The sequence below is a fragment of the Meriones unguiculatus genome, chromosome 6 (assembly GCF_030254825.1).
Source record: "Meriones unguiculatus strain TT.TT164.6M chromosome 6, Bangor_MerUng_6.1, whole genome shotgun sequence".
Lineage (NCBI taxonomy): Eukaryota > Metazoa > Chordata > Mammalia > Rodentia > Muridae > Meriones > Meriones unguiculatus.
The window spans coordinates 111,885,512-111,911,491 of NC_083354.1; the positions used below are offsets into that span (position 1 = coordinate 111,885,512).

Below are 25,980 nucleotides of genomic sequence, written 5' to 3' on the forward strand. Positions count from 1 at the left end.
ACATTTAGGAGTTATATTTTTTTAAAACTCATGGATTTTTTTAAAAGATAATGTTTGCATAGATTTGTTCCATTTTCCACCCTTGATGTTTTAGAAATCAGTATCTCTGAAATTCCTAAGAGAAAAATCCCACCTGATCCTGAAACTTGGTCAGATAAACTTTCCTGTTGTAGGATCTCATTTTCAGCAGCTTTATTGGCATCCTGGAACTGTGTGTCTTAACAACTAAGTAAAATTCCCCAGAGAAAATGAGGGAAATGATACAAACTTTGAGCGCTGAGCAAAGCAGGTATTTATCACAGTTCTTTAGAGAAAATTCATTGCTACAATTACCTAGGAGCTATTTGTCAAGTCATTGTTTCAAGACACAAAATCTGCCATAATTGAAGGCTTTTCCCTGGTGAAATAGTAATGAACATTCATTTCTTTTGCTTTTCATTTTGCAAGAGTCTAAGTCAAATGAAATATGCTTAGACTTAAGTTCATAAATGCTGATTATCTATCTGTTTTCCATACAAGCTATCTAATGCAAAAAAATAAAAAACCAACAAAAACCATTGCATCTTTTTCACCAAGCTATTCAATGATTACATCAATTTGCATAGAGTTATATATTCTGTAAAATATGTGAAACAATTTACTAAGCATAAAACTATATTCAAAGAATTTGAAAGAAAAAAGAATTTGCAGGTATCTCAGCTTGTAAAGTTGGTGGAGCAGAGAAACTTCTTGTGGAATAGATTCATTGGGGGTGAGAAGTAACCACATTAGTAAGAAACAAGGGAGAGAGTAGAGACAGCAAAATTTGTGGTTAGGTAAATAATCTAATGGTCATTCATATATATTGAAGATATATGAGCATCTTAAGCTTCTTTAAATCTGTGACATACAAAAAAAGGGGTAAAGATCTGGAGGGGTGGGAAGAAACAGAAGAATGAATCTCCCAGGTGAGCACATACTGCTTGGCCTGAAAGGAAAAGCCGGGCAGTTTGAGAAGAGACGTGAAGGTATGTCACCCGCATATTATGCAGGTCGTATGATTGCAGCAGATTACAGCTCTCCTCCAGCCTTAGCAATCAAAGTTCATTGTGTAATGGAATTCCTCCTTTAATATAATTCTCCCAAGCATCCAGGATTTAATATAAGAAGATTCTATTCTGCTCATTAGCATTCAGACAGAGAAAAGGATACAGCAGAGACTGTGTGCTAACCTTTGCACTGCATTGGAGGATTAAATGTTAAATGAACAAAAACCAATTTATCGAATTCTTCCCAGTATAAAAATCTCATTTAGGAAGAATGCCCTTGCTGCCAAAACTCTCTGAAGTGATCAGACAATTGTTTGCACTACAGATGTTGTAAACACATTTTTTTTTTAATCTTCAAGCCTTTGAATTATCAAAAACTGCTGTATTTAGGCCTTACAAAATTTATGCATTTTAAGTCTATATGCATCAGGTTGTTAGAAAACTAACCAAGTACGTGAATTTCTTCTTCCAGACAGATCCAAACCCAAGTACTGAGTAGAGGCTACAAATATCAGCAAAGAATGAAAACCAGAGCCATGAATTTTCAGTAGAGGACCAGATAGAGCAGGTGCCTTACTAATTCACAAAACACAATATCACACAGACTTAAAAACCAACCAAACTTGCCATTTAATTGAGCTAAGTTAAACACAAGCATTTTACTGAGATGATTCCGGCACCTCTGGAATGCTTAGAGGGCCCCAGAAAACATGTGAGATGTATATGGTTTCCTGTCTGCCTGTCAGGATCTCGCTTTCGTCCTGACACACTGGCCTCTCAGACCTCTTCAACTGTGGTCTGAGCAAATCAGCAAAACTAATTTATATAGCCCAAAACTCATACGATCCCTTCCTTTTGTAAAAAAGCCACCTCTTAGAATCCAATCCCTCAAACTCTAGCTTTTCACTATGTGTTTAATCAAATAATGAATTCTATCCCTTGATATTAGCCAATGATGATGGCCTGGATTCTGTGTGTTTTACGCTGCATGTAGCCATTTAACAGGGACTTAGGATCTTAAGAAGCTTCACACTGGAAAATATGACTTGTTTGTGCTCGATCCCAGGAAACATGCTAAATGTCAATTTGCTCACTTAAAAGTAAATACAACTTAATTCTCTGGATGGTTATCAAGTTCAAACAGTATAATACAGAAAGACAAAAGCCCAAGAATATTAATGTTAAGTCTGTGAAATGCTTCTTGAAATAACAGTGCATTGCACATCTGTGCTATGGTTAACACTATTTCCACTCTAGCCAAATTTACCTGTTTCCTTCAGTAAATTATACTCTTCATACGAAAAATATAACTTCCAGTAACTCCTGGACATTTCAGGAAATCTCGGCGGAAGTCCTTCTACTAATTTTTGTTCTATTTTCAGTAAGCCATAGTAACCTGTTAAAGTCTTATGGGATTCACCAAATAAAATAAGTATTTAAGAAGGTAGAAGTCAAGACTAAAAGGTCAAATGTCTTCTCTGATCATCTTTTCATCTTTGCTCTGTGTCCACGCATTTAATTAATAGCTTGAAAACAAAACAGAAAACTCAAGATTAAGAGCACTATAGGAATTGTGAAATTTGAAAAGCCCTTATGTAAATCTTCAATCATTGACCTAAAACATCTGTTTATTTTACGCAGGAAGCTAAGCCACAGTGGTCAACGCCTGCTGTTTGGTATTTTCCTTTTGAAGGCTTTTTTCTTTTTGTTCACCCACTTTTAATAAAGGGATTTACCTGACAAATCCAGTTTTTAATCTGCATGGATTATGTGTATGTTAAATAGCTTTCCAGAACAGAAAAAGAAGAGAAAAATTCCAGAAGAATGATTTCCTTTGAGGTGTAGAGAAGGACATATATATATATGTCTAGTGGTCTGAATTCCCTTTAAAAACATGTTTATAACATGAATTTATTATTTTAATTATTACTAATTGACAAAAGATATTTAAATGGGTTAGCTGATGTTAAAGAGAAGCAAAATTTTAAGAATTCAAAATCTAATGGATGAATGAAAATAAAATTGACATATAATAAATTTTTTCATTAGAAAAGCATTGTTTGATCATTGTGGAAAGAAGGGAAAGGTACTCTAACAGCCATATAAAGTCACTTACAAATCATTAAATGAAGCTATTTTTTCCCACTGGGATATTAGAAGTTCTAAAGCTAGCCAAACACTGTAGACAGAGATTAATTTGATAAGGTCATTAGAAAAAGGAATCTAGTAGTATCATTTCCAATTTAAAAAATACCTTCTTGTTTTGATCAGATAAGATCTCAGATAGCCCAGATTAGCCTTCAATTTGCTAGGTACCCTAAACTCTTGTTCCTCCTGTCTCCACTGCTTAAGTGGTGGAATTAAAGGCATAAGCCTAGTCCAGCAGCATCCTTTTAAGCGTACAAAGAGAAACATAAACTTTGCTAGATTTCACAGATGATAAAATAAGCCTTTGAGAAAATCGTGATTGAAAGTTATTGCAATCTGAACAGTGATCTAGTTTTAGTATCATGTCATTACGAATATGCACCGAAGTTTAAGTGAGAAAATGTCCCTTCAAAGGAAAGTGAATGCAATCCCAATTTACAATCAAAAACTAATATTTGTCTCAATAAATACAAATCCCAATGTTCTCTCCTTTGTGGCAACATTATTTGAAAAGATGAATTTGGTTATACTGTAACTCATAGCTTACAGGAGAGTCAGCAAGTAAGAATGCATTCTGAGCAAGTGTCCAAGGTATGTATTTGAAAGTATATAATATAAGAATTGGTTGAAAGCATAGATTGTATGTTGGCTTAATAAATTGTCTTAAATAGGACATGCTGACAGATTGTGTCTTAGATTAAAATGTTAACTTGATATGGCCTTGAGTCATCTGAGAAAGAGATCTCAATTGAGACATTGCTCAAATCAGACCCACTGTGGGCATGTCTTGAAGTAAGAGGGCCTAGTCCACTGTGGTGGTATCATTATTGCCTGGGCAATTAGGGAGGAAAAGGTTTTATTTGGCTTATGCGTCTAGATCACAGTCCGCAACTGAGGGAAATCAGGTCAGGAAATCATGAAGAATCTTGCCTAATTGTTTCGGTCAGAGTATTTTAGCATAGCAACAGAAATGAAGCTAAAACAGCTATGAATAGCTTAGTATTAGTTAGAAGGAAAACAAATTGGTTTTAACCTGTCACTCCAGAAGTAGGACTAAGACCAGTATCTAGAAAGCAGTTGTTAGGTCCATAAGAAAATATTTAAAAGGAGTACACTGTTCCAGAAATGGTCTGGGGACTGAGCTTCTCTGAGCCTGCTTTATCATAGATGGGTATCCACACTGAGGACAAGAAGTAGGCAGTGGCTGGGAATGCCAACGTAAGAGAAAGAAATAGCCAGTTGCTACTAAAATTAAGATGGCTCCTCCTGTTTCTAGGACTCTAACGTGTTTAACTCACTGCTGAGGAATTATTGCTGAGTTATGCCATTAATATAACAGACATGTGTTATTAGCCTACTGTGTGCAGAAAAGAGAAGTAGAGAACCAAAAATTTCTGCTTTAATGACCTTATACCATGGTAGAAAGATATGAATAGCAAACAAAGAAGTAGGTTATATATCATGATGCAGGGAAAAGTAATACATAAGAAGAAACACAAAAATATAGCATTTAATAAAGATCAAGAATCTTCAGTAAGAAAGTAATATTTTAGAAAAAAAATATTTTTTTTAGCATTTTCAGAATTAATTTTATTATAACATATAGTAGAAAATAGGACAACCTTAATAAAATACTGTATAATCTGAAGGCCATTTTATCATGGTATATTGTAAAATGGTAAAATTTAATGATTATCTCAAAATGTGTTTGTAAATGGGGTTCTAAAGATCTAAGTCACTAACACTGTTACTAAGGTGGATTAAATCTAGTATCAGTGATGATTCTGGAGATTCATCTTGGTAGAAAGAAGGACCTGGGACAAAACCAGTACGGAAGAGGGAAGAATGTGATAACATGGGAGGAAGACAGACATCTCCAAGGCCTCCATAGAAACTAACACTTTATCTCAATCTTCTACCTCCAGAACCAGGAGGAAAGACGTTTTTATTGCTTAAATTATGTGCTCCGTGGTACCTTGTTATAGAAACCTGCATAAACATACAGAGGATAGATGAACACCGTATGAACACTGTCTAAATATAAAAGACTGCATTAGCCTGAGTATCAGAGCAATTCAAAATCTTTTAAAGACTTTTATATTTAGAATTTACATAGACATTTTTGGTTTTCTTGCATTTATTCTTTTAACCTTGAACTGCATTAAAAGTCAGAAACAAATACTCATTACACAGTGGTGAAGGGTTAACAAAAATCACTAGGACTTCATACCCTCTGATAACGTGTACTAAGGCACATCTCCGCTTTCAGGATACAGGAAGCACTTTTCCGTTAGGATGCACAGAGTTTAATCTATTGATGTTGTGCCGCTGCAGCTCACAAGCTCTAACGTGCTTATGCTGTGTAACAGCTGATCTCAGAGGAACTGACCACTGCCCCACTCAAGCCTTGGTCCCGCAACCGCCAAAAGAGCGTAACACAAGCCTTGCCATGTTTGTAACAAAGTGCCATGATTTCCTGCTGCAAAGACTCTCTGCCACATAGAGAATAGTGAACACATTTAAGTATTCTTTCAAAAAAGAATGCTTATTTCTGCTCTTTGTGTTCCTTGGGGATGTTCTCTTAGTTCTCTCTCTCTCTCTCTCTCTCTCTCTCTCTCTCTCTCTCTCTCTCTCTCCTCTGTGTATGTACACATGTGTGTACATGTGTTTCTCTGTGCATTACAGATTTAACAAAAAAAAATAAATTAATATACTTACAGGTTCTGTTAATTTAGATGTTTTCTCAAAATCTTCACCTTCATCCATCAGAGTTTCTTCAGTCCCGGGTAAAGAATCTATTTTAATTTTTAAAAATAAAAATTATACATTGCCTATGCTGTATATATATGGTCATAAGAATATTAACATTATTGAACTACTTATTTAAAGAAGCATGCTGTTTCTGGGTAGACATTTGAATGACATTTATCAGCTTATAAATATGAAAATGAACAGAGTTCTAATTCAGAAGTCTGTAATAAAATTAAAAACTACAGGAGCTAGTTACCTTATTTTTACAAATAAAGCAATACTTCAGGCTGGAGAGCTGGCAATGTAGTTTAAAATGTGTACTCCGTAAGAGCTCACAGAGACTATGGCAGCATCCCCACAGCCTGCACAGGTCTAAGCCAGATAGGGTCCCAGTGCTGAGAAGTGGGAACAAGTCCTCAGCCCCATCTCAGAAGCTGTCTTCAATCACTGCTTTCAAGAAACAATTATTTTTCTGTAACAGAGTCTCCTTGACTGTACAAACCTCTCTTAAGGGCAGGTCTTATGTCCAGCAGTAGATGGCCAATATAAAATTATTTTAATGGTCTTTTTGCAGGTTTTTGTTTTGTTTTGTTTTATAATGCTTTATCTTAGCATTTTTAAAGGGTACAGATATTTTACTTATATATTTGTGTCATATATTTATTTATATATTTGTATACTTATATATTTTACTTATATATTTTTACTTATATATTTTGTTTCTGATTTTCTGTCTTAATGGGATTTCTCTATGTGTGAATGTGTGTTTCTCTATGTTTTCCTTGTAGTCTTTCTTTGGCCCTCTTTTTCCTGTTTGTTTATTTTGTTATATTCAGTTAATATTTGTTTGTTTTTATTTTAACATATTTTATTTAACTTTTGTCATTTTAGATGCCTATTTGATTTCCAATGAGTGATAGCAAGAAAGGGTGACAGGGGAGGTGGAAAGGATCTGGGAGGAGTTGGGAAAGGAAAACAAAAACATGATCAGAATACTCTCTATGAAAAAAAAATCTATTTTTGAATTAAAGAAATAAAGAGTATGTGCTACTATTGTAGAGGACCTGAGTTTAGTTCCCAACATCACATCAGATGGCCCCCAAAGACGTGAAACTATAGCTCTAGGAGAGCCAACAGTCTATTCTGTTGTGAGGTTGCCTGCACTCATGAACACACACCCACATACAATACATGCATAATTAAATTAAAAATTAATCTTAAAATTAGGTAACACTTTTTTGGTATTTATATAACTAGATTTTTTAGTATTTATTTTAATGTCTTTTTCTGTCTTGTAATGCTAAATTCTTGTTGGTTTAATGCCTTCTTTAAGATGGGGAGAGGATTATGCAAGTATCAGTTCTATAAATTGTTATTCTCTTTTTTCAATCAGATAACAAATTGTAAAGAGGCCAATAAATGGTGGTAAGTTTCTAGACAAACATATCAAGCAAGAAGTTGTGCCTATTTAGTCTAAATCTTAGAAGAAGTGAGTGAGTGGTGTGTTTCAATCAAATGAATAAACTGACAGGAAACCTTTCTATATGGCTGCTAAGTTTGGTTAATTAGTGCCATATAGATGGATATTGGCAGTTGCTATATAATTCTGTAATAATTATAATTATATGTAACATTTATATATTAATTATACAAGATACTGTCAACTTCCCTAGTTAAATTATTCGCTAGTTATATTGAAATTTAAAACTCAGTTTAGAGGAAAGTATTACAAACCATGTGGTTTTATAAACTTTATTTTTTATTAATTATTTATTATTTATTAATATTAAGAGAGCTCTCATAAAAGAAGCTTCTCTTTATAGAAAATGGAGACCAAAACAGGGAATTAAAACTAAACACAACCAGAGATCAACAGTTCATAGGAAGCCATGACATTAACGTATGCACCCATACCATAGCTCCTACATGGATGGCTCATAGAACACTGGCAGAAGAGAGGGCTGAAGGAATTTAGAAGTCAGAATAATAAGAAGTCTGCTACAAAATAATCTCTGCTAGAAATAGCTAAATAAATAAGACTAGAACAATTCTAATATCGGTAGACATGCTAATGTGTAAGGGAGAAATTTTCATGGCTCCCATCCCTAGACAAAGAACTATAGACAACTATTGACAGTTGGAGGGGAGGGAATTATTAGCCTCACCCAAGGATTAGCTCTCTTATTGGTTATCAAACACAGTGGTCAGCCCTGAAATCAAACAACAAAAGCATACTTAACAGCATGTATTTATGTATTTGTACACACATAGACATATATATGTAGCTAATATTTTTTTTAAAAAATCCATTTCGGAGGAGGACATGGAAAGTGTTAGAGTGAGGGAGCCATGAAAGAGCTGGAGGGAGGAAAGAGAGAAAAGGATTGCTGTTTTAATTTAATTTTTTAAAGCCCTATGATTGCATAAAGGAAAATCATTTAAATTCATGCACAAATGGAGACAGATTTTTTTTCTAATGCAGGAAATGAGTGCTCTGTGCAAAAAATTAGAATGATAAAATCTTCTGGACACTTATGGTCAAAGAGTAGGGAAGCAATGAAAAACATGGCACAAGTACATGCTTGTGACTCATGGCATCTCTATCTCTGGTAACTCAAAGTGTTTTATTCAAGAGAAAAAGCTAACAATTCTCTAGGTACAAGCTTATCTCTATATAAACATAGATATCATTGTAAAACACAGAATGCCCACCACTATGATATTATCTCTGGAGAAACCATAAATTATAATAATTTACTTACTACCCTTATAAACAAAATAGAGCCATTAAAAATAGCAAATTTTAGTTGATAAGATCAAGATGGATAATGAAAAATGTATCAAGTTAAACATAGTAATCAACTGCAAAGAATACTTTGGCACCTATTTATTAAAACCCAACTTCTAACATCTTAAAAGCTAGCATGGACAGACCCATTAAACCAGAAGGCAAGTTGGACCTCATTTGCATCTTCTAAAGTTAAGTCACAACTCTGGTCAGGGAAATAGGTAGGTTAACCCAAGATCCTCACCTCTCCACCCATTTCTCCATGTCCAGTCCTGCTGTCTCATCCCCATCCACACTCTGTTGTGGCCTCCTCTCACTCTCTGACACCACTCCCTGGGAACTAAGAAAATACTGATGCAACACCCTGCTTATTTCCCTTCTGAGAACCTTTTACCCATCCTCACTCATCTCTTTTCCTATAGTTCCAAAACCCAAGAACACATTTTTACTTAGGGTCCCCACTGACCAAACCTAACAAAAAACAAAATAATTTCCCATGACACACACACACACACACACACACACACACACACACACACACACATCACACTCTTCTAAGAACCAAAAAGAAAACAGAGTCCAATGAACAAAACATATACCCACCAAAGAGTAGTTGTCTACACCTAGAATGCCAGCATAAAAATACAATCTATGACACCCAGGATAATATGTCTCCACTAGAGTCTTGCAATCCTACCACAATAGGCCCTGAATACTCCAACATAATTGAAACACAGATAAAAAGACCTTAAAATAGCTTTATGCATATGATAGAGGACTTGAAAGAGGAAATCTGTGAAATTTATGAAAACAAAAACAGTAGAAGAAAATGGAAAAAAAAAATGTTCAAGACCTGAAAGGGGAAAATGGAATCAATAAACTGAACAATGAGAAACCCAAACTGAGAGAAATATGGAAATAAAAATTCAGGAGCTGGAATAGAAACGTCAGAGGCAAATTTTAGCAACATAATATAGCAGGTAAAAGAGAGAATCTCAGGGGTTGAAGATGTGATAGAAAAAAATAATATAGCAGTCATAAATACTGTTAAATTAATAAAATTCCTGGCACAAAACATCCAGGAAATCTGGAAAACTATGAAAAGATCAAGTCTAAAAGTAAAATAGGATTGGGGGAAGGAAAAAAAAAACCCAGGTCAAAGAAACAGAAAATATTCTCAACAAAATCACAGAAGGAAGTTTTCCTAACCTAAATAGGGAAATGCCTATGGAGGCACCACAGACATACAGAATACCAAATAGAATGGGCCTGAAAAGAAATTCCCCTCGGGACACAATAATCAAGCATTAAATCTACAGAACCAAGAAAAAAATATTAAAAGCCAGAAAGAAAAAAAGACTAATTAACATATATAAGGTGATATATTTGAATTATTTCTGACTTCTCCATAGAGAATCTAAAGCCAGAAGTACCCAGATAGCTGTGCTGCAGACTGCAAGTGACCACAGATTCCAGCCCAGACTACTGTACCCAGCAAAACTTTCAATCACCGTGGACGGAGAAAATAAGACATTCCATGATAAAGCCCAATTTATACAATATCTGTCTGAATGGGGAGGAAGTCCCCCCCCCCATCAGTGGACTTGGAAAGGGGCACGGTGGAGATGAGGGAGGGAGGGAGGGAGGGACTGGGAGGGAATGAGGGATCGGGACACGGCTGGGATACAGAGTTAATAAAATGTAACTGACAAAAAAAATAAAATAAAAAACAATATCTGTCTATTCATCCAGCCCTATAGAAGATGCCAGAAGAAGACTCTACCAAAGAGAGAACATAATTAGAACAAAATTAGAAATGAAAGTGGGGCATAACAATGGACACGAAGGAAATCTAGAGAATCATGAGGATATACTTTAATAGCCTGAACTCCACCACAATGGAAATCTTTAAAAAAAAAAAATGGATAATTTTTTAATACATATCATTCACCAAAGACTAATCAAGATAAGATAAACAATTTAAGCAAACCTATAACCCTTAGTGTATTTTTAAAAAAGTTGTAATTAACAGTCTCTCAACCAAAAAAGGCCAGGGACAGATTATTTTAGTGCAGAATTCTACCAAACTCTCAAAGAGTTAGTGCTAATATTCCTAAAAATTATTCCACAAAATAAAAAGAGAAGCAACCCTGCCCAATTCATTTTATTAACAGTTACCCTGATATCCAAACCACATAAAGACACAACAAAGAAAGAGAACTACAGTCCAATTTTCATATGAACAATGAACATCGATGCAAAACTTCTCAATAAAATACTTGCAAACCTGGAGGGAGGGAACTAGAGGAGGGATACAAAGTAAATAAAGTATAATTAAAAATAAAAAATATATATTACCATTAAAAATGCTTGCAAATCAAATTCAAGAACAATTCAAAAAAGTCATCAACCATGATCAAGTAGGCTTCATCCCAGAGCAACAGAGATATTTTAACTTCACCATATAAAAAACTGAGAGACAAATTATCTCCTTAGATGCACAAAAGGCATTTGACAAAGTCCAACACGCCTTCATGATAGCCCTGGACAGATTAGGTATACAAGAGACATACATAAACATAACAAAGACAGTTTACAGCAAGCCCATAGCCAAAATAAACTTAAATGAAAGAAATACAACTAAAATCAGAAATAAGACAAGATTGTCCACTCTCTCCACACCTTTTCAAATATAGTACCTGAACTCTTATCAAGAGCAATAAGACAAATAAAGAAGACCAAGAACAAACATAAAACATGGAAAAGAATCAAAGTACCCTTTTGCAGATAATATGATAATATACATAACTAACCTGAAATTTTTCACCATGAAACCCCTACACCCGATAAACATGTTTAATATAAAAGCTGGATACAGAATTAACTCACAAAAACCAGTAGCCTTCTTTGACAAACAGTCAGAATGACAGACTGAGAAAGAAATCATAGAAACATATTTAACAGTAGCCTCAAATACTATAAAATATCTTGGGGTAACTCTAACCAACCAAGTGAAAAAAATCAATTATTTGAAGACAGAAACTGAAGTAGATATCAGAAGATGGAAAGGTCTCCCATGCTCATGGGTCAATGGGATCAATAAAGTAGAAATGTCTCTTCTGCTAAAAGCAATCTACAGATTCAATGCAACCTCCCTAAAATTTCAACACGAGTTTTCCAGATCTTGAAAAGACAATTTTCAGCTTTATATAGAAGCACAAAAATTCCAAGATATCTAAAACAATCTAAAATATTAAAGAACTGCTGGAAGCATCACAATCTCCAAGTTCAAGTTGAATTACAGAGATAGAGTAATAAAAACAGCATGGTATTGGCACAAAAGCAGACACATTGATCAATAGAATCTAATTGAAGACGCGTACACAAATCCACACACCTCGTTTTTTTTTAAATAAAGAAGAAGCATACATTAGAAAAAAATAGCATCTTCAACAAAAGCTTTTTTTCAGGTTGGATGGCTGCATGGGGAAGAATCCAAACAGATCCATAATTATCACTCCACACAAAACTCAACTCCAAATAGATCATAGACCTCAACAGAAAGTCAGATACAGTAAAGTTGATAAAAGAGAAAATTACCTCACTGGCTCAGTGAAAGACTTTCTGAACAGAGCACTGATAGTGCAGATACTCAGATCAAAAATTAATAAATTCCCATGAATTTATGAATCATGAAACAGAGAATCTTCTGCACAACTAAGGGCACTGCAATTCAGACAAAGCAATAGTGTACAAAATGGAAAAAGACTTTTACCAACTGATACGAGACTAATATCCAAAATATATAAAGAGCTCAAAAAACTAGATATCAGGAAAACAAGTAACCCAATTAAAAATGGGTTCTAGACCTAAACAGAGAACTCTCAACAGAGGAAACTCAAACTGCTGAGAAACAAAGAAATATTCAACATCCTTAACCATTAGAGAAATACAAAACAAAACTACTTTACAATTCCATCTTACACCTGTCAGAATAGCTAAGATCAATAACACAAGTGACAGCTCATGCAAGAGGAACACTCCTCCATTGCTGGTGGGAGTGTAAACTTGTACAGCCACTATGGAAATCAGTGCAACAATTCCTCAGGAAGATTGGTATCAATATTCTTCAAGACCTAGCTATACTCGTCTTGGACATATACCCAAAAGATGCTACATTTTACCATAATGTTCTTACTCATCAATGTTCATTGCTGCCATATTCATAATAGGCAGAAATTGGAAACAACCTAGACATCCCTTAGCAGAAGAATGGATAAAAGAAAATGTGGTACATTTACACAATGGAGTATTACTCAGCCATTAAAAAAAAAGACATCATGAAATTCACAGACAAATGGATAGAACTAGAAAAAAAATCAACCTGTGTGAGATATTTCAGACCCAGAAAGACAAATATGTATTCACTTGTATGTGGATATTAACTAATGAGTCAATGATAATTAAGCTATAGTCCGTAGAACCACAGAGGCTAGGAATAGCGTAAGAGACTGAATGGTACAAATAGTTCCGCTTAGGAAAGGGAAATGTAATAGATAGTTAGGATTGATGAGGGAATGGGGGATCAAGTGGGGAGGTGCAGGAAAGAGGAGTTTGATGAAAGGACTACAGAGAGAAAGAGAAAAAGAGAGAGAGCTGAAATTAAGGACCATTTGAGAAGTCCTATGAAACCTAAAGCAGTTGACACCTCCTAAAATATATACATACATGAAGCCAATATAAACGAAATAGTCCAGCCCTGCAGAAGAGAGACTCAACTGGCCAACTCTGGTCCCCAAATAAAACTTCCAGTACTGAGTTTGGGTTACATCTAATTAAGGTGTTGACCAAAGGAGCCCCATGAGAATCCCCAAACAACCCAAGTGATTGCCAGAACTACAGGCTTCTCTCTACAAACTGACAGCAAGGCCTCCTTGTTGAAGACAATACCATCATAACCCACTGAACAATGAGCGGGTGCCTACATAGAGCCTTCACCCCTATATCTAGTGTCTTTGACACAGTAAGGTACTCTACATGTTACCAAAAGACAAAGGCTAACCCTATCCAACGTCTATTTTTTTAAAAGAGAATCAAGATCCCTTTATCTCTTCTTTTTAAATTATTATCATTTATTACAGTTTATTAAATTTTTATCTCAGCTGTGACCCCCTCCCTCGTCTCCTCCCAAATCCACCCTTCTCCCTCTTCTCCCCCTTTGTCCCTCCCCTAGTCCTCCTCCCCTTCTACTTGACCTTAGCCTATCAGGTCTCATCAAGATTGGTTACATTGTCTTTCTCTGTGGACTAGCAAGGCTGCACACACATACACACACACACACCCGGGGAAGGTGATCAGAGAGCCTGCCACAAAGTTCATGCCAGAGAAAGTCCCTGCTCCCCTTACTAGGGACCCCATTTGGAGACTGAGTGTATGGGCTAAATCTGAGCTTGGGTTTTAGGTCCTTTCCATGCATTTTCTTTGGTTGGGGTATCATTCTCTTCAGGGCCCCCAAGGCTCAGTTTTTATGGCTCTGTTGATATGCTTTTGGAGCTCCTGTCCCCACCAGGTCTTCCTATTCTTTATCTACATTGTTGTCCTGCCTGCAAGATATGGAAAGGCAATGGTAGCACAAAACCTGTGGAAGTAACCACAAGTTTATGGCCCACTCCACAAGATAGAACCCATACCCATCACTTCTTTCCTTACCAAGAACCTAAAATGAGATAACCCAGGGTTGGAGAGTACAACCAAATACCACTGGTCTAAAAAAATAATAAGAGTAACGTAATAAAATGACTTCTAATGCTATCTTCCTATAGTCATAAATCAGTACCTTACTCAGCCATCATCAAAAAAGCTTCTCTTGCAGCAAACAAGAACAAATACAGAGATTCACAGCCAAACATTATGCAGAGAGTGAAAGAGCTTAGAAAACTCAGCCCTGAGTGGGATAGCTCCATCAAATCTCTCCCCTCAGAGCTCACGAAGCTCCACAGTGGAGGGGGGAAAGTGTAAGAGCCAGAGGGGATGAAGGACAACAAGAAAGCAAAGCTCAAATAAACTCATAGAGGCTGAGGCAGTATGCACAGGGCCTGCACAGGTCTGCACCTGGTCATCTGCATACATATTACAGCCTTCAATTTAATGTTTTTATGGGATTCCTAAATGTGCGAATGAGTGGTTCTGGTTCTCTAATTCAGTGCCTTCTCTTGGGCTCTTTTCCTTCTGTTGGTTTGTTTTGTTCAACCCCAATATGAGGGAAACCATAGGAGAAAGCCAACCAATGACACTATTAGTGATACTCTGCTATGCTTAACAAACAGGAGACTAACATGACTGAGAAGCTCCACCAAGCAGCTTAATGAAATAGATGCTGAGACTCAAGCCAAACATTAGGCAGAGCTAGAGCTGTCTTTGTGGAGAAATGCGGGCAAGGATAGAAGGTCCCAGAGGGGACAAGAGCCCCTCAAGAAGACCAGCAGTGTCAACTAACCTGGGCCCACAAGTGCTTACAGAAACTGACTCACCAACCAAAGAGCATGGATGGATTTGACCTAGGCCCAGGACACACATATAACTGATGGCAGCTTGTTCCTCATGTGGGTCCCCTAGCAACAAGGGAAGAGGAATCATATCTGACATGGATTTGGTTGCCTGCTTTTGGATCACTTTCCTCTAGCAGGGATGCCTTGTCTGGCCTCAATAGATGTACTAATTCCTGATGAGATTGTATGGGCTGGGGTGGGTTTGTATGGGGGAGTCTCCCCTTTTCTGAGAAGGAGAGGAGAGAAAGAGGGAAGAGAGAGGGAGTGGGACTGGGAGAAGACGAGTGAAGAGACTGTGATCAGGATGTAAAGTGAATAAGTTTATTTTTTAAAAAAGAAGGGGAAACTATAAAATTGTAATCAGGATATATTATGTGAGAAAATAATCTAATTTCAATACAGAAAAAAATGTATAAGTATATACATTATATATTATATTATATATATTATATATATAATATATAAATATAAAATGTATAAATATTACATTCCATCAAACTGTGGGCAAACACTGTGGAATGTTACCCTTACTATGTAATTTTTATTTTATGAGTTGAAATTCTTGATTAAGACATCTACTTAATATTAAATTTTTATTTCTTTTTTTTAATTTAGACCTATGTTTTATTGCATTTATTAACAAAACAGAAAAAGGTATGTCCATACCTCCTGTTTTCCAGCAAAAACAACAACAAAAATGTTGTTAGTGTACACTATTATCCATCAAAGAGCCTGAAAAGAACCAGCAATGTTCTTCTTCGGTCTAATTTTAGAAATTTTGAGTCTTGCACTTGATGGAGCCTGAAAGCATGTTGCTTCTGAGATGTTCCACAGGTGTTTTGATTCCACAAAGATTTGAGAATTACTCAAGCAAAACCCTCTTTTTATGAAGAGGGAGAGGATCACTTTTAGCAATTGTGTTTGCTAAAATGAACTTTAGGTTAAATATTTTGTTCAGAATGTCTCAGATGTTGAAGGCTCTCATGAATACATTTGGGGCTCCGGGTATGATGTTTGTGTGCACAGGTCAAAGTTAGTGCATCCTTCACTGACACTCAATTCTCAAATTAATCTTGTCCCCTGACTCAAGTTTCTTGTCTGTATTTTTTTCTTTTTTTTTTCTTTTTTATTTTTTTTTATCAGTTACATTTTATTAACTCTGTATCCCAGCCGTGTCTCGATCCCTCATTCCCTCCCAGTCCCTCCCTCCATCCCTCACTGACATTCAACCAAGGACCATGTATGGATATAACCTAGAACCTCCACTCCGGTGTAGCCTGTGGTAGCTCAGTAACCAATTGGTCTCCCAAAGTGAGGGGAACAGGGACTATTTCTAACAGGAACTCAATGACTGGCTCTTTGGTCTCCCCATCCCCGAAGGGAGGAGCAGTCCTGTTAGGCCACAGAGGAGGGCTTTGCAGCCAGTCCTGAAGATACCTGACAAAACAGGATCAGATGAATGGGGAGGAGGTCCCCCTTATCAGTGGACTTAAATTTTTATTTCTACATAAAATTATTTATAAAGATACACAAACATATGTATCCATTCATTTATTCATACATTCATCCATTTATGTATATTCTGTCTAATCATTTACTCACTATTATAGGTCAAGTACAGGCTATGTCATCTATAAACATGTAAAATGAAACAACTTTCTGTTACTGTCTCATGGAATTTACTTAAATACATACAGTATTAATTTTTTCCAAAAAAATGAACATTCCCAAGGTGACGATATTGGTAACTTTTTAGCTTATGTTCTGCTGGGTGGTTGTATTCTTTGGTTAGGGTTGTCATGCCTGCTGAAAATTATGAGCGGACAGTGGTCCTAGAGCCTAGCAGAGCCTTTCTGTGATGGGCTTCCCAGAGCAGCTGAGAACTTTGGTGTCTTACCTTATTTGAAATTTACATAGGTAAATGGACCAAACCAAATAGAATAAAACTGTGCTGGAACATCAAGCTAGGTTGGTTGTCAAGGTAAGCTGAGGGAACAGGTATCACAAAAACAAAAATCCAATGTGCCATGCTTGGAGGCACAAACTTTTTAATGTGTTCAAAACACATTTCTTGGCTAGTGCTCACTAGCATGTACAGATACATAAACAATTATGTCCTTTCTACTGCACAGAAATTAATCTATGAGCAAGCATGCTTTCAAGAAACATACTATAGTTTTTTTTATTTTTTTTTAATCACATAAGGAGTAGTAGAATTTGAGTCTTGGGTGAAATGGTCCAGAACCACGGAACAATAAAGTGATTCTGTTGTTTAATATCTGTCTTTAAATTCTTGGATACAATTTTAATCTACTGGTTGAGCGATGTTGATGGGATCTAGAAATCTTGAATGCTTGTCACAGTGCTTAGCTTCAATTAGCTTCCTCTTGTCATCATTTCTACCATGGCTGCTTGAACATCTTTGCACAAAATTAGGCCTGTTTGTAGAGATATGTATCTTGAGCCAAGTTCAGTACAGATGCACAGATGACATGTAATCACATCAGAGATTTTCGAATGATGCTAATGATTCTTAACTTTGGGGTCTCATGATTTGACTAATTTCAGTGGAAAGGAATGTACTGAAGCAGAAACTCCTATCTTGCTATTTCCTAATTAGGTATTCTAATATTTGAGTGTGGAAAAAGCAGGACATAAATATTTCAAGAGAGGATCTTAAACTTAATGAATGCATTTTTTTCAACAGAGCTAAGGATAATCAAAAACATATTACTAGACGTATTGTTTAATTTCCCAAGATAGTTATGTCTCTACAGTTTCCAGGATATATGTAATAGCTAAAGAGTACAGATCTATTAACAGATTGATTGATTAGAGTAGTTTTGATTGAATTTAAAAGAGTTAATGGCCGAGTCGTTAAACAGTATCTGTGTTGTGTTACTTTTATATTGAGCATGAAAGCCTTAAGAAGCATGAAACTATTTGAAGTGAGCACAGATCCTGAGTGATTCAGAGAGCATTATGAATTTAGAAAGAGGAAACCTCAGTGTAAACAGGACATCGGGGACACTTAATATGACCTGAGGGCAGATGATCTGAATCAACACACAGCAAAATGAAGCCACTGCTATTGAGGAAGGAGTGACCTGCGGAGAGGAAAATGTGGAATCCACACAAGAGGAGATGGTCAGGCTGAACCCGCAGCATGAATGACCCCTGCCGGACAGCTGGCACGCCCCTCCATGTGTCTAGTCATCTACGATTCTGCCCTCGCTGTCATGGTTTAAGAACCATCTTAGAACGTGCAGGTCTTGGGTCAATGACAGATCTGAAGAGATGTACACTATTGTGCTTTCTTTGTCCTGGTATCGGTTTATATCCTGGTATAATTCTGTTTTTAATATTACCAGGTGATGGTGAACATGTGAAATTATATGTACATATAAAATTCCAAGTGAAGTATACAGAACTGTGTTATATGCAAAAACCGTACAGTAAATTTAACTTATAAAGCACAATAATTAGACACTCCAAGCTTGCGACCTACCTTAAGAGTCGGAGCATTGTCTAGAGCCTTCATTTGCCTGTGGGCTCCTTCATTCTCACATCTCTCAACTTCCTCATACCCTGAAGATAACTGCTAATTTGAGTCCATGACTCCCTTCTTATAGCGTAGTTTCTTCTCTTAAATGTTTTCCTAAGGAACACTCTCTAGAAACTTCCTCCTTGGAAGCTTTATGAAAATGTCATCCTCCGACTTCTGTTTGTCCAACCAGCATTTATTTCCTTAAAGCCCAATCAGTGGGGCCCTCACCTGCTCACAGCAACCTCAGAGAATGAACTGCCATTCACAGTTTATAGAAATGAACTCTTTGGATGGGCTATATTATGTCAGAGGAACCATCGGGTATACGAAACCTTTTTGCTAAACAGTGACCAGCATGCTGCTGGCCTTACCTACCCCATGTGTACAGCTGAGATGCTTTCAAGAGAGTCCCTACAGTGTAATGATTTCACAGCTCACTGGTTTCCTCCTCCGTGAACTTCCTAACAAGGCCTAGTTCACACTCCCTAGTACCTAGAGCTGGTTTCTCTAAGATATCTATCTAGATGTGCAGTTTCTGGGTTTTCCATCATATAAATGCTCAAGATTTAAAAAAAAAAAAAAGAAATCTTTTCTCAAATTGTTTAGACACCACCAAGTAAATCTCTGTCTTTACTAGCATTTGGGTTATTTTTTTCCCTCTTATTTTTAGCTTTGTTAGTTAATACCAAACAAATGACTAAAATACAATACTTCGTTATAGTCTCCATTTGATTTTTCATGGTTGCTAAGGTAACGAGGCATATTTCATATACTTACTTGACATTTGTATTTCCCCTTCTGTGACATGTCTATTTAATCTGTTGATTATTTTCCAATGGGTTTGTTGACCTTAAGAAATTATAAGTGATCTTCATATTTGAATAGCCATCTTTGGACAAAGGAAGCTATACTACAAATTTATTTTCTCATTTTGAGACTTTGTCCTTGGATTTTTGATAGTTCTTCATATTCTATTTTAAAAATTCTATCTGTATGTATATGACTGATACTCCAACCAAGGACCATTCATGGAGATAACCTAGAACCTCTGCACAGATGTAGCCCATGGCAGCTCAGTGTCCACGTGGGCTTCCTAGTAAGGGGAACAGGGACTGTCTCTGCCATGAACTCAGTGGATGGCTCTTCGATCACCTCCCCCGGGATGGGGGCGCAACCTTACCAGGTCACAGAGGAAGACAATGCAGCTAGTCGTGATGAAACCTGATAGGCTAGAGTCAGATAGAAGGGGAGGAGGGCCTCCCCTATCAGTGGACTTGGAGAGAGGCATAGGAGGAGAACGGGGAGGGTGGGCAGGATTGGGAGGGGATGAAGGAGGAGGTTACAGCTGGGATACAAAGTGAATAAATTGTAATAAATAAACAATAAATTTAAAAATTCTATCTATGTATATGGCATGCATGTTGGCATGTGTGGAGTATGCATGCAGGTCTATGCACTGTGTGGATATTTATAAAGGTTAAAGTCAGTGTCCTCTTCTATCGCTTCCCATCTTCTTTTTATTAAGACAGGTACACTCACTGACTCGGCAGCTCACTGATTAGCGGGACTGGCTGGCCAGTGAGTCACTAGGAGCCTCCTGTCTCTACTCCACCAGGTACTTCACGGGTTTGTGCTACTATGCCCAAGATGTTTATGTACATGTTAAGGATCTAAACTCAGCTTCCCACACGTACAAGCACTTTCCCTGCTAAGCAATCCACTCAGCTCCATAGTTTGTAATTTTTTATACTTGTTTTTCACAATCTTTTAACCTCATTTTTTTGAATTTGAGTTACATTAATTAAAATACTAAATTATGACTTGAAATTGTACATAATAGCACATATTAGGGTACCTCGGAATGTTTTGGGTTTTTGTTTTTTTTTTTCGGTACAGGTAAGCATTTGTGAAATAGTATGATAAAATCAAAAGTATTTTGTCTTATAAACATTCATAATTTTGTTTGCTTGTGATAAAAAAATCATTCAAACATCCTTTCTCTAGCTTTTGGGTGTGTATTACAGTATTGTTTCATTGCATTTCTAATGCTTACAAACTTTGTGTCTGCTCTATGATGTTTTTTCATTCAGACATGAGGAAAATATTTTCTGAATGTGAGTCCTCTAATGATCCTGATCCCATATGCTGTGTCCTGTTGGCATACAGACAGTCAAACAATACTAACGCATCTTAGATGCCATTGGAGTAGCATTACGGCCACCATTTGTTTGTCAAGCATTTTGAAACATTCTACTTTTAACTTCACTTTTAACTTCATATGTTAAATTATGGAGTTTGTCCTGGATCCTATACAGACTAAATGCTATTAACTTTAAAAGATAATAAAGTAAACAGATGTGGTTCCGGGTGTCATAGTTTTTGTCAAACTGAAACAAAACCTTGACATACCTGGTTCGTTTTGGTAATTTTGATACAAACTGAGCAATTGTTTCCTTTGATTTGTCTGTGGGCATATCTGTAGAGCATTTTTATGGGTACTGTTTGATGTGGGAGGGTCTAGCACAACCCTGGGCACAAGGCTCTGGGCTAGCTGAGCAAGCTATAGGAAGTAAGCCTAAGACACATTCTTCTTTGGTCTCTGTTTTAGTTTCTACCTCCAGGTTTATGCCTTGGCTTCCCTGGAGGAGAGACTGTAACTAGCAAGTATAAGCTGATAGACCATATTCTCACGCAAGGTAGTTTTGGTCAGTGATGTATAAGAATAGCACATACTAAATTGGAATACCTAAGAACAGGAAATCTGAACTAAGGGATTACTTCCATCAAATTGGCCTGTGTGCGTGTCTGTGGAACTTTTTCTTGACGGATAATTGATGTAGGAGTGCCCAGCCCACTGTGGATGATATCATGTTGAGACAGGTGGCCCCAGGTTGTATAAGAAATATAGCTGGGCCAGCCAGAGGATCAAGCAAGTAACATCATGCTTTCCTCCATGGTTTCTGCTAAGCACCTGCCTCCAGGCTGATGCCTTGAACTCTTGGCCTGGCTTCCCCAACTGATGGGCTGTAATCTATAAGCTGATATAAACGCTCTCCTCCCCACATTGCTTTGGTCACAGTATTTAAACACAGCAACAGAAAAGCAAGCTAGGGAACAATACAATGAGGGGAGAGGAAGCTGTTTCACAAGATGGAGAAAGAGGAGGATCGCATGAAAGAGACTCTCAGGAAAAAATGAAGTCTGTCTTAGAGAGAAGAATAGGTAATTTAACACATGGCCGAGAGAACCTGTATGGTGTCTCCAACAAGATATAGTTGCCTTCATTCAAGAAGACTAATTGGATCAACGGCATGAGAATGGGGGCTAAAGACACGCTAATTTTCAAGGAACTCCTAATGACTTCCACGTTCTATAGAGCCAACAGGGGAAACCCAAGTTCTAAGAGGTTAGAATTGATAACATGATTTTGACAGGAACCAACATATAGCTGCCTCTTCAGAACCCACACTTCCTGTTTCTCTTTCTCATTTGCTCAGGTGGGTGGAATGTGTGTGTGACCTGAGCATTTGGTTCAGGGGAGTTATTTTTAGGAGTCATTAAGAGTTACTAAAACTTCAATAATACTTTTGAGTTTAGAACTTACCCAATGAATCTGGTACTATCTCGTCTGGAGAATGAAATACTTGTGGGGTGTCTTCTGTCCTTTCCATCAGATTGTCTCCTTGGAGCCTAAAAAATAAAAAAAAAATTAAAAAAATGCCATTGGAAACTGTGACATTGCTAAGTGGTGAGTTACAAAGTATATGAGAGACTTCTAGACTCTGAAATCAAACATGATTCTTCAAAGTAAGCAGAAATATTTACTAAACCCATCTTAATCTCGGGTTGTTGTCTTTTCTAGCCTTTAGGAAAAGGTCTTTTATCTGTTCTTACACATACAGTTGATTATTCTAGACCAGTGGTTCTCAACCTGTGGATCATAACCCCTTTGGGGTTCAAATGACCCTTTCGCAAGGGTCACATTTCAATTATCCTGCATGTCAGACATATATATTACAATTAACAACCGTAACAAAATTATAGTTACGAAGGAGCAACAAAGATAATTGTATAGTTGGTGATCTCCACAACATGAGGAGCTCTAAGGAAGATTGTTCAGGTCCTTTACAGTGGTGTATCTCTCAACTGATGAATGCTCATGTCTACACTGAGAAACGATACCTGGAAATATCAAATTCCACCCTCTGTTTATGGAACACTCTGAAACTGCACTTTCAAAATAAGGTGGGTATCAGCAGTATACCTCAGAATTCTGCCCTAAAAAACTACGGTTCTGCAAATTCTGAAGGAGACTATGCAACAGTATGGAGACTGGAAGTTCTTACCAATGTCTTCACATCCTTTGTACACTGAGCAAATGAGAAACATTTTCCTCAGGAAATACTAATAAATGTATACCATGTAACATTAACTTTTGTTAAAAATAAAAATATATATATAATTAATAAGTATACTGGGCTCCACTGTTAAAATTCTCAGTAATACCTTTGCATTTTATACCACAGTGGAATCACACAATAACCTATTCTCTTTATCTTTTGTAAAATTATAAATATTTTAAAATCCTGCTTGCCTTTTCATAATATTGATATCTGTGTGTTTTTCAAAATGCCACAATGTGTACTGCATATTGGCCTTCTATGTATGAAATCATGTTTGGTATATTTTGTAAGTTGGCTAGGATGGTCATCAGGTAGAAAGGGACTTGTTGCCAAGACTTAACACCTAACGTTTGATCCCTCAGAACCATATAGTAGAAGGAGAGAGCAAACTCTTGCAAGTTGTCCTTTCACCTCCACATGAGTGTCAGGGCATGCGCAAACCCATACCCGCAAATAAATAAGGACGAAATTTAAAAAAATAAATAAATAAAGACATGCCAGGGAGAATTTTTTTGTAACACTTTTCAGTCAGCTATGTATGAAGGCATTTTATACCATGAAATTTTTTTTTTACCTTGAAAAAAAATAGTAGCTTAAAGTAATTAATATGAGCTATACTTTTTCCCAAATCTTTCCTACTGCTTTCCTCTTTTTGATTCATGCAAGCAAATTAGGAAAAAGATTTTTATAACCCATAATATCAAATATTGGTTTTTGAGTTCTCTTTTTACATGACCATTTGGTCTATCAAAATTATTAAAGAGAGAGTGTAAAGGCACACTGAATATTTAAAGGTATAATTAAAAATTGTTATTAAAAATCCATAAGGAAATAGATATGGTTAGGAGTGCTTACTGCTCTTGCAGTGAACCCTCATTTTGGTTCTGAAACAATTCACTGGGTGGCTGACAAATCCCTGTGAGGACAGACTGATCCAGGGGATACTATGCCCACTTTCGGCCACTGAAAACAACCCCACGAGTGTGTTACATGCATAAATATACATGTAAATATATGTTTAAAACATTTACAAATGTTTCAGGCTGGTGTAATTAACAGTAGGCTAGAATGTAAAGATAAATAAACAAATTCTCCATAATGATGAAATTAATTAGGACATAAAAACTATGCCCCGCTGGTGTGCCTGCTCATGTCTATAAACCTGTAATCCCTGCACAAAGTGAGTGAAGGTGGAAGACCTCCAATTCAACACCAACCTGGTGAGAAGCTGTCTGAGAAACTGAAAAGCAAATAATAAAACTGTCTCTTGTTGTTTTGTTTCAGGTTTTGTTGTGCTGGTTTTTTTTTTTTTTTTAATATGCAATAAATCAGTAGAGGCAAATGTTTACGTATCACTCACTAATTTGCTCAGTGATGGGCCAAATGTGGCAAAGATCGAAGGAGATTCTAATCTTCTTTGATTTCTTAGTCCTTGGTGTAACTGAGTCAAACGCAAGTCCCAGCAAACTGGATGTCCTTGAAGCTGGCTCATCCTTGCCCAAGCACTGCCCTCCAGATGCCTGGGGAGCTGTTCGCTGTGACTTGGCGCCTTTCCCTGGGGAGTGATCTGCTTGGCTACTCTGCCAGTCTTCCCTGGGGCCGCAAGCCACACAGGGCTCCTGTTGTCACAGGTTAGTAGCGCTGAGCAAACAAGGGCTGTGCAGGCAAGTCCGGGAAATGCAACCTTTAAAAAGCTAAACTGTCTTTGTTTCACCTTTTACCACAGGATGTTTCCAAGCCTTCTCTATTTGCTTTCTAAAACCACTCTTTCCCATTAGACCAACTCCTGCGTGTTTTGCCCTCTCTGCAGGGTGCCCCTTCTCTTCCTTGTCACACTGAATCCCTACATCCGGTGCCCCTACCCTTCCCTATCACAGGGAAGCTACTCTCCTGGAGAGTGAGATGGAGTTCAGTGGTAGAGCTTGTGCTTAGCATGAACGTGAAAATTAAAAAAAAAAAAAAGTCTTCTAGGTGGCTCAGAGGATAGGAGCACACTGGCTGCTCTTCCAAAGGTCCTCAGTTCAGTTCCCAGAACCACATGGTGGCTCACAACCATCTATAATGAGATCCGGGGCCCTCTTCTGGTAAGCAGGCACACATGCAGGCTGAATACTCTATAAATAATAAATAAAAAAAATACTTAGAAATAAAATAAAATAAAAAAGTATTCTTATTACATTACTTTTCTCGAAAGAAAGTTTTCCTTCCCCCTCACCTTCAGCTTACTCAGCATTGTGTGGCTAAACCTTTCTGCTCTTTGGTAATAAAAGTTTTGCTCAGTTTTTCAGGTTCTTTCTTCAACACTTGTCTCCCTAGTATCTGGAGTGTTTGTGTGCATGCATATATGAAAACATCAAAGTCCCTTAACTTCCTTGAATCTAGAGGGTTTTTTTGTTTTTGTTTTTTGGTTTTTGTTTGTTTGTTTTTTTTTTTTTTTTTTGCTTTGTCACCCTAAACCAAGGACAAGTGCGGACTCTCACAGTCACTTTATGTCAGAAATACTTAAGTCCATGTTCCTTGGAAATACTTCCCTCCTTTAAACTTTTTCATCATGCTTTTCCCATTAACACTTTTTCCAGGATGACTTTAACTCTCACTGAACTGTTCCCCGTGTTCCTTCTTAGGTACTCCGGTTTTCCTAATTGTCATTCTTCCCTCCCTGGAGTCCATGTGTCTTCAGTTCCTTCCCTTGCAGCTCTTCCATTGCCGCCACCAAGACTCCAACCCCGCACTAACCTGCCATATGGTGCTTGTCTGAAACGAAAAT

General features: G+C 37.0%; 1 protein-coding gene across 8 annotated transcripts in view; it reads right to left on the reverse strand.

Annotated features, from left to right (window-relative positions):
- C6H8orf34 (chromosome 6 C8orf34 homolog) overlaps window positions 1-25,980 on the reverse strand; it is a 386,935-nt gene that overhangs the window by 79,659 nt on the left and 281,296 nt on the right. For all 8 annotated transcript variants that reach the window (XM_060385858.1, XM_060385857.1, XM_060385855.1 and 5 more), the window contains 2 exons: window positions 22,415-22,500; window positions 5,895-5,971 (listed from right to left, as the gene is read on the reverse strand). In XM_060385858.1, the coding sequence (XP_060241841.1) occupies window positions 5,895-5,971; window positions 22,415-22,500 (163 nt within the window). The remainder of the gene's footprint in view (window positions 1-5,894; window positions 5,972-22,414; window positions 22,501-25,980) is intronic.